The 10,393-nt window shown below is 48.6% G+C and overlaps 1 protein-coding gene across 1 annotated transcript in view; it reads right to left on the reverse strand.

Moving 5' to 3' along the window:
* Positions 1 to 6,463, reverse strand: part of LOC115409709 (saxitoxin and tetrodotoxin-binding protein 2-like) — an 88,687-nt gene extending 82,224 nt beyond the window's left edge. Inside the window, exon 1 of the mRNA XM_030120984.1 lies at positions 6,419 to 6,463. Coding sequence (XP_029976844.1) covers positions 6,419 to 6,463 — 45 coding nt within the window. The remainder of the gene's footprint in view (positions 1 to 6,418) is intronic.
* Positions 6,464 to 10,393: the final 3,930 nt, after the last annotated feature.

The raw sequence follows: 10,393 nt of genomic DNA on the forward strand, positions 1-10,393 counted from the left end.
ACATCTATCCATCCATCCATCCATCCATCCATCCATTTTCTACCGCTTATCCGGGGCCGGGTCGCGGGGGCAGCAGTCTCAGCAGGGATGCCCAGACTTCCCTGTCCCCAGACACTTCCTCCAGCTCCTCTGGGAGGATCCCAAGGCGTTCCCAGGCCAGCCGAGAGACATAGTCTCTCCAGCGTGTCCTGGGTCTTCCCCGGGGTCTCCTCCCAGTGGGACATGCCCGGAACACCTCCCTAGGGAGGCGTCCAGGAGGCATCCTAAACAGATGTCCGAGCCACCTCAGCTGGTTCCTCTCGATGTGGAGGAGTAGCGGCTCTACTCCGAGCTCCTCCCTGGTGACTGAGCTCCTCACCCTATCTCTAAGGGAGCGCCCAGCCACCCTACGGAGGAAGCTCATTTCGGCCGCTTGTATCCGGGATCTTGTCCTTTCGGTCATGACCCAAAGCTCATGACCATAGGTGAGGGTGGGAACGTAGATTGACCGGTAAATCGAGAGCTTCGCCTTTCGGCTCAGCTCCTTCTTCACCACGACGGACCGATACAACGACTGCATCACTGCAGCCGCTGCACCGATCCGCCTGTCAATCTCACGCTCCATCCGTCCCCCACTCGTGAACAAGACCCCAAGATACTTGAACTCCTCCACTTGGGCTAGGGTCTCTCCACCAACCTGGAGGGGGCAAGCCACCTTCCTCCGGTCGAGGACCATGGCCTCGGATTTGGAGGTGCTGATCCTCATCCCTGCCGCTTCACACTTGGCTGCGAACCGCCCCAGTGCATGCTGTAGGTCCGGGTTCGATGAAGCCAACAGGACAACATCATCTGCAAAAAGCAGAGATGAAATCCTGTGGTTCCCGAACTGGACCCCCTTCGGCCCCTGGCTGCACCTATAAATTCTGTCCATGAAGATTATGAACAGAACCGGTGACAAAGGGCAGCCCTGCCGGAGTCCAACATGCACCGGGAACAGGTCCGACTTACTGCCGGCAATGCGGACCTGACTCCTACTCTGGTCATACAAAGACCGGATGGCCCTTAACAAGGGGCCCCGGACTCCGTATTCCCGGAGCACCCCCACAAGACACCACGAGGGACACGGTCGAATGCCTTCTCCAAATCCACAAAACACACGTGGACTGGTTGGGCAAACTCCCACGAACCCTCGAGCACCCTATGGAGGGTATAGAGCTGGTCCAGTGTTCCACGACCCGGATGAAAACCACATTGTTCCTCCTGGATCCGAGGTTCGACTATCGGTCGGATCCTCCTCTCCAGTACCCTGGAATAGACTTTCCCAGGGAGGCTGAGGAGTGTAATCCCCCTATAGTTGGAGCACACCCTCCGGTCCCCCTTTTTAAACAGGGGGACCACCACCCCGGTCTGCCAATCCAGAGGCACCGTCCCCGACCGCCACACGATGTTGCAGAGATGTGTCAACCAAGACAGTCCCTGCACATCCAGAGACTTAAGGTACTCAGGCCGAATCTCATCCACCCCCGGTGCCTTGCCACCGAGGAGCTTGCCAACCACCTCAGTGACTTCAGCTTGGGTGATGGACGAGTCCACCTCTGAGACCTCAGCCTCTGCTTCCTCCACGGAAGATATGGCGACGGGATTGAGGAGGTCCTCAAAGTATTCCTTCCACCGTCCAACAATATCCCCAGTTGAGGTCAGCAGCTCCACACCTCCACTGTAAACAGTGTTGGCGGAGACCTGCTTTCCCCTCCTGAGGCGCCGGACGGTTTGCCAGAATTTCTTCGAGGCCGACCGATAGTCCTCCTCCATGGCCTCCCCGAACTCCTCCCAGACCCCAGTTTTTGCCTCCACAACTGCTCGGGCTGCAGTTCGCTTGGCCTGCCGGTACCCGTCAGCTGCTTCGGGAGTCCCATGAGCCAGCAAGGCTCGATAGGACTCCTTCTTCAGCTTGACGGCAGCCCTTACTTCCGGTGTCCACCACCGGGTGCGGGGGTTGCCGCCACGACAGGCACCGGAGACCTTACGACCACAGCTCCGAGCAGCTGCTTCGACAATGGAGGTGGAGAACATGGTCCACTCGGACTCAATGTCCCCAGCCTCCCTCGGGACATGAGAGAAGCTCTCCCGGAAGTGGGAGTTGAAAGCCATGCTGACAGAGGGTTCCGCCAGATGTTCCCAGCAGACCCTCACAACACGTTTGGGTCTGCCAAGTCTGTCGGGTTTCCTCCTCCGCCAGCGAATCCAACTCACCACCAGGTGGTGATCGGTCGACAGCTCTGCCCCTCTCTTCACCCGAGTGCCCAAAACACGCGGCCGGAGGTCAGATGACACGACAACAAAGTCGATCATCGACCTCCGACCTAGGGTGTCCTGGTGCCAAGTGCACTTATGGACACCCCTGTGCTTGAACATGGTGTTCGTTATGGACAAACTGTGACTAGCACAGAAGTCCAATAACAGAACACCACTCGGGTTTAGATCGGGGAGGCCGTGCGATCCAATCACCCCCTTCCAGGTCTCACTGTCGCTGCCCACGTGGGCGTTGAAGTCCCCCAGTAGAACAATGGAGTCCCTAGTTGGAGCACTGTCCAGCACCCCTCCCAGGGACTCCAAGAAGGCCGGGTACTCTGCACTGCTGTTCGGCCCATAAGCCGAGACAACAGTGAGGCACCTATCCCCGACCCGAAGGCGCAGGGATGCAACCCTCTCTTTCACTGGGGTGAACTGCAACACATGGCGGCTGAGCTGTGGGGCTATAAGCAAACCCACACCAACACGCCGCCTCTCACCGCGGGCAACGCCAGAGAAGTGGAGAGTCCAGCCCTTCTCCAGAGGTTGGGTTCCAGAGCTCAGGCTATGTGTGGAGGTGAGCCCGACTATATCTAGCCGGTACCTCTCAACCTCCCTCACAAGCTCGGGCTCCTTCCCCGCCAACGAGGTGACATTCCATGTCCCTGGAGCCAGTCTCTGTGTCCGGGGATCGGGTCGCCGAGCACCCTGCCGTCGGCTGCCACCCAATCCACACTGCACCCGGCCCCTACGGTTCCCTCGGTGGGTGGTGAGCAACATGCACTTTAAATTTAGCACCTTAAAGTAATTATTTTGTGTGCAATAGAGGCATGTGCAATAGGAATTAAAAGCACTTTATTGTAGTGTAAATATGTATGTTTGAGTCTTGGAAACATGGTATATTATGCTGCCACATGATTTTGGGTGAAGGTATTTTCCTTGAGTCATTTCTGAAGATTGGCGGGCCCACCAATGCTTCACCGGACTGTCTACCCAGCAGCACAAGTGGACTTTCGTCTTGTGTGTCTCCATGTTAAAGGACTCTTGTCAAGTAAAAGACACTATATAGTCTGAACTCTTTTGAAGTGCTGCTAATGTTAATAATTTGCTACTGTGCTATGGGGTTATCCTAAGGCCCTGGCAAGGTGAAGAAAATGTTGGCCTTACATTTTTTTCGTGGGGGAGGGTGTTGCCCACTGGTTTTTCATATGTATTATTGCACTTTATCTGATATTATTGGTTCACTGAGTATAACGGTATATACCGTATTGGCCCGAATATAAGACGACTCCGATTATAACACGACCCCTATTTTTCAAAGATCATTTTGTGAAAAAAAAAAAAAAAATGCTGAAGACAATAAGGTCACTCACAAAACAACTTTTTATTATATAATTATTATAAACTTAGAATGAAAACATATTACTACAGTATATAAAAAAAATATATATATACACACACACACACACACACACACACACATATATATATATATATATATATATATATATATATATATATATATATATTTCTCAAAATAAGAAACAATAAGCAACAAATAAGAACCTTTAAGGGGTCAAAACTGCATAATGTAGATAACTTTCCAGTGCCTTCAGCTGAATCAGGCTCTGGTGGTGGACATTCCGTCTTTCCGTTTTTCAGTGACGTATAGACCTTTTTCACAAAAACCGGAAATACGCATCCTGTGGGTGACTTTTCTTTCGGTCCAGCGCCAAGTCCATTCATTTTCTCCGAGATGGGTCGCGTTTTCAGTGCTTGTCTCCAACATTTCCCCAGCATTTCCTTCGCTGATGTGGAGAGGATGGTGGAAGAGAAATCGGTGACAAAAAAGTCAAAGATGAAGAAAGGATACAAGTTTTTCCACGAAAACTTCATAGAAAAACACGAAGGTAAGTAGAGAGTTAGCATGTTAGCCTAAGTGCTACTGAACCCTAGCGACTGTACTGAGACATACTCTTTCATGTGTAGATCCTGATAACCGTATCCGAACATTTAAGTTTCATTTGCAGCATGACGACAACCGTTTGTTCTCTTTCTGGCTGTTTCAGTGAACGTCTTTCAGATATGATATTAGACGGATGCTGTCATTGATTAGCCCAACAGCTAACAGCGTTAGCTCTCAGCTAACGTGTTTTAGTGCGTCTTATCGTCATCATAGTATCAGATGCATTAAAAAGCCAGCTGACAGTGAGGGCAAGGTGCTGCCGGTCGTAGAGGAACAGCTAGGAGCCTCAAACCAGAGGTTTGACCACAGAAAACAGAAGTTCCTGCCGTTGCAGCTCTCTGCTGACTGCCGTCCGTCCCAGCCTTATCTTATACAGCAGCCTCGACTCCGCTCTCTTTGTCATTTTATTTCACTTCATTCCACAGGTGATAAGTCTCTACTGCTGTTATCTGTTTCTATAACAGACCTGTGGCCAGAGGAGAGCATCCCCACTCAACCAAACCAGCTGTGTGTGGTGTGTTTCTGTTGTACTGAATAAAGTCGTGTCTGTGTGTGAAAATATATTGTAAAAGTTAGTTATTTGGGGGATAAAAAGGGTGGTGGTGGTGCACTACAGAGCCCCTTGCCATCAGCTGTTACCATCTCTGACCACTGACAGTGACGTATCTCCATGACGTCTTGTTCATCATTCTTCTCCATTTCTGTACAGATGATGCTTGCTGTTGACAGTGGACGTCTGATGGCGTTTTCCTGTAGCTGTGCAGCAGGAAGAGGGTTTTTCAACCACGCTGTGGCCCTGCTTCATCAGACAGCGCATTCCACACAGTCTGGCCTGCAGACTGTCCTCCATCTCTGGCCTGCATGAGCTACAGCAGTGGCACAGAGCGAGGACTCAGGTGGTGTTTAATAAGGTCGTTTATTTACTCTGTTTACCGTATGTTGTCTTTTTGTTTGTCCTGAAATTAATAAAAAAACAACACACACACACAGACTGTGTATTACTACAATTCTCTGCAAGAATGAACATATTTCTCCGTTCGTTGGTTTCAGGGAATTCATCCAGAACCTCTGAGTGATGTGGTGTGAAAGCCAACAGCAGCTGGTGAGAGTGGTCTTCAGTCCACGCTGTACCAGGCAAATGCAGGTAATAATATTCAACATTTCACTTTTGTGACAGCTAAATGCTAATGCCTTTGTGTAATGATGGCCAGGTGTAACTACTGTAACTACATTTTCCCAAAACAGAAGCACAAATAAGTCGAGGCTTTATGTATCTTTTTTTAGGACGGTTTCCGACCCTGACTTGATGGCAGCTGGACCCAGGCTGTGTGAGGAACAACCCCGGCCCCTCAGTGCTCCTGTGCTGGATGGCTTGTCTGAAATAGAGCAGGTTCCATGGCCCTGTCCCACCTGGATGCCCCATGCCTTACCTTTATCCACCTGAAACATCCAGTGATCTGATCCAGCACCACTCGGCTCCTGAACTCCCAGTTCTTCCTCCTCCTTGGTCTCAGGATTCCCTCTCTAACTTATACTTCTGTTGTCTGTTATAAATATTTGCTGCACTGCTGTAACAGGATTATTTTGATATTTTATCACATTGATTATTTTACTGTATTGCATAGTGATCTAACATTGTTCATACTTGTAAATGCACACATGGTGATTAGTTAAACAGCTCATTTGATATTTCATTTGTTAAATGAATTGTTCAGAACATGGCCTTGGCCTGTATTGTACTGTATGTGTTTAAATCAAATGAATGGATTCTTATTGATAAAATATCTTAAGCCTCAGTTGAATTAATTGTGCTTCTTGCAGTGTGTATGATTTCACTTTTTCAGATGTGGTTGCACGGCTAAATTCAAATCCTCTCCCCACAAAGGAACAGTAACAAAAGAATGTGTTTCATGTAAATCAATCAAACTTTTTTTATACATCAATTCGACTGAAGACGGCCGGGACGGCAGGGAAACACTCTGCAGTTTGGCTTCCAGCTCTCTGATGTAACCTGACACCTCATCCAGAACACCTGTGGTGATTCAGAAGAAAGATTAATTCTGGTCTTTATACAATTTATTAAAATAATAGACCCTGTTGACACACAGACACACACACACTTATATAAGAAAAATAAAATGTGTATGTAATCCGTTGTTTACAACAGATGGAGTTTCTTACCTGCAGGAGGCGGGTGGCAGAGTCATGGTCCAGTTTATCCTCCATCGCTGCAGTTTCTCTCTGTTTGCTCCCCGGTTCCTGGACAGACGCTCCACAGACTGCCGTGTGGAGCAGCGGCCGACACCGACTCCTGGTAGGATGTGGTGTGAACTCATTCCAGCTGAAGAGACCTGGAACAGCATCAGTTTTACGGCGGTTAACACTTAGCTCCTGGACGGAGCCGCCGGAGTGACATGTCAGCTGCAGACGTGCTGCTCCCCTCGATAAGAACAAATCCGGCCCCTCCCCGCCTAATCGCCTGAACCCACTTCTGTCTGACCTCTCCGTTCTTTGGAAACGAGTAAAAATTAAGATAAGGCTGCTTCAGCCCATTAGAAAAGCAACCAGGTACTCGACAGCATCGTCTGTTTTTAGCTTGTGGCAGGGCTACCGGAAGCAAAGTCACCCACGGATTGCGTATTTCCGGCTAAAAAACCAGGAAGTGTGAAAAAGGTCTATTCACTCATCCTTCTATCAGTCTCTCTGAAGCGTCGCTCTGGGACCAGGAAAGCTTTTCTCATAGCGTTAGCATCTGCAGTGTTTTTTCTGTGCTCTCCAATCAGAACGAGGCTCTGCTCCACCAGACCTCCTGGCGGCTTGGCAGTAGTTTGATGACTCTGCTGCGTTGATCACCATCAGTTTAAAGTTGGTATCATAACTTCTCCTCTGTTGTTGCTCAGTTGTCCAGCGTTCAGCCCCTTTGTTCCAGATAATCCGCCGTTTTTCATCAGATCATTTGATCTCATTTCATCGCTCCACTCGCTCTCTGCTCAGTGATACTTTGGCTCCATCTAGCGGCGCGGATGCGTAATGACCATCTACCGTAAGTCCAAGATTATAACACAACCCCACTTTTGAGGATACAATTTCTGGAAAAAAACATCGTCTTATATTCGGGCCAATACGGTATGTTTATTTGGAACTTCTGCAGTTATCATTACATTCGTTATAGTTAGTTTTATTTTGATACGTCTCAGGAAACCCGTGTCACGTGACCGCCTGGTCCACGCCAAGCTCGGGGTGTGGTCTTGTTATGTAGGGTAGGTCCACAGCCGGTTCATGGCGAGCTGGCATGTGGTGCAGTAATCAGGCTGTGGCCTGCAGAAATGTGATTGTGGCTAAGACGTGTAAGTTTCCTTTTCTCTTCATTTGATTCACTGTTAACTTAATCCTAAATTACGCTGATTGTCACACTGTGTGTTTTCACAGGGGACTTTTTCCGTGTTGACACTTGTACAAAAAAACCCGTTAAAACTGAGCTCAAAATAAAGACTTCAAGGGACTACGGACTACGGTGTTCATTTAGAAGGGGCAACAATTACTTTATTTTTTTCAGATTTTTTTTCGTGTTTTTCCTTTTACCATCCCTTATTATTTTATTTTACCGAGATTTCGACTTAGGTCATTGTAGAAAATAACGGAGAATTGACCGTGGTTCACTGAGGAAAGCGCTGTCGGCGGGAAGTAGCGGACTTCCGTCTGCAGTGGACCGCTGCTCCATGCAGGCGCATCCGGTCCTGGGAGCCTGGCAATCAGCTGACGGTATCACGAAAGTTTTCCTAATCAAAGCAAAACGTGTAAAATTGTGGTCTAAACTATCTATCTAATCTGTGGACAAAAATGATGATTTAAGATATTTAGTAGCCTTTATTTGCTTTAATTATTTAATAACAATAATGATAATAATGATAATAATAATAATAATAATAATAATGATTTAATTTAATTTACTGTAACTTACTGCTCCACTCTGGAGTCAAAAGTAAAAAAAAAACACACACACAAGAATAAGCTGAATGATTATCAAATGCTAAAATTATAAACTATGTTTCCCTCTTCTTTCCTGTACCATTCAAATTTTCTGACAGACTCCTCACAGTCTGAGTGCAGAGACATCCTCCATAATTATTACAAAAGATAGTTTAAATAAAAAAAATATAGATGTATGCTTCAAATGTGATTTTGTGTATCTTTTATGACACTGACAAACTGGAGACCGGCCTCTGAGGTTTCCTCAGATTAATTATCACCAAACCATCCCCTCCCCAGCCCGAGCGCGCCTTCTGCACAAAATTATCACTGCGCCCAGCTGATTCTGTCGACCCCTCCGCCGCCACGCCCATCTCGGCGCAAGCGCAGCAGACCGGTCAGAAACCCATTCACGAAAATATGACTGCGCCACCGCCGGTTAGCGATCTCTGCGTTGCGTCGTGAAAATACAGCCCTGAATGTTATTCCCTTTAGTCTCGTTTAGCTCTAAATGTGCTCTGTTCCATTGGAACAGTTACTTGGGACCGAGTTGGTCAGGGTGGAGTTGGTCAGGGGCAGCTTGGCTTGGGGCCGTGGTGGGCTGCTGCTGCTGGAGCCGCTGCTGCGGTGAAGCATGTCGTCACTTTGGGGCATTTTGAGAGCAGCTTTCTGCTTTCCTCCTTTTTTCAGCACCACTGGGGCAGCTTCTTTTCATCGTCTTTTTCTTTCCTGTTCTTTTCTCTGCTCTTCTCTTGTCTTCGCACCGTTTGTTTTCGTATGTTTTGCTGCTCTTCCTGGATCCTCTCTGCACATGCGCAGTGAGATGGACTGATCCAATGTAGTGGAGACTGAAGGGGGGGCCGAGACACACATAATACAATAAGCATTCTGCTGGCATTTTAGGGACAGGATTTCAATCAAAACGTAATTAATGTGTACAAATAAGTAATAACTGTATTAACCCTAAGTGTATGAGGAGTTTTATGGGGCCCCCAGGAACTTGGGGCCCTAGGCAACTGCCTAGTTTTGCCTAATGGTAAGTCCGCCCCTGCACACACACACACACACACACACACACACACACACACAGGGACCTTCATATTGACAGAGTGTTATTATGGTCCAGGAGAACCTGGACCAGAACCAAGATCAGGACCAGGACCAGGACCCAGGCTGGACCCGTCCGGAACGCCATCCTGCTGTTTGCTGCTGAACTGCAGTTTAACAGGTGTAACTAGTTTAACTAGTTTAGACGGTCTCACCAGTTTAGCTAGTTTTACCAGTTCAACTGATTTAACCAGTTTAACCAGTTTAACCAGTTTAACCAAGTCTCACTGGGACCGAGCCAAACCAGACGTTCTCTCTCAGCTTCTACAAGGTTCTGCATGGAGTCAAAGAACACCGCACACTCATGGTTCTCTTCAACACTTTATTTAATCTCCAGAGACAGACGTTCTCACACATTCTCAGATGTTCTCAGACGTTCTCACACATTCTCAGATGTTCTCAGATGTTCTCAGACGTCCAAAGCTTTGATTTCATCTGGTTTACAACGACCTGCAGGGACACAAACAGGAAACAGTTGGGTTCTGGCTGGGTTCTACCCTGTCCCGGATTAGTAGTTCCAGAGGCACCTGGGCACTGAGGCTCACTGGGCCCCGCCCACTCTAACTGCCCTCCCACAGCTATTCATTCAAATATATTGTTCAACACACACACATTGAGTTTAACACCTTTGTCTTCGTTGTGGAAGACGGCTCTGAATGTCGTCCTGTGAATTTGACGCCATACCAGCGTTGGCCACGCCCCCCCCTCGGTCTGACCAGGTGACGCCGTCTCACTGAGTCACAGAACAGTTTACTGACATGAACCCCGGCAGCCCGGCGCCTGGCCAAAGGTTACAACGATAAAGAGAGGACTGAACATCAGCCAATCAGAACGCACAGCAGCACTTCTCAAAAGTCACGGACTGAAGACCACGGAGACGCTTCCAGCTGTGCTGAACCCTCAAACATCTGGCTCTGACAGAACGTCAGCAGGTCTGAGTCGAGGCCTGCTGCTCGTCCCTCCTCACCCAGGTCCGATGGTCTGTCCCCGTCCCCCGCTGAGGCGCCTGAGCTCCGGACCGGTCCTGGACCCTCTGTCCAGGTTAAGGAAGCGCTGGAGCATCTGTTCCAGTCAGAGTGT

This window comes from Salarias fasciatus, chromosome 22 (genome assembly GCF_902148845.1).
Source record: "Salarias fasciatus chromosome 22, fSalaFa1.1, whole genome shotgun sequence".
Classification (NCBI taxonomy): domain Eukaryota; kingdom Metazoa; phylum Chordata; class Actinopteri; order Blenniiformes; family Blenniidae; genus Salarias; species Salarias fasciatus.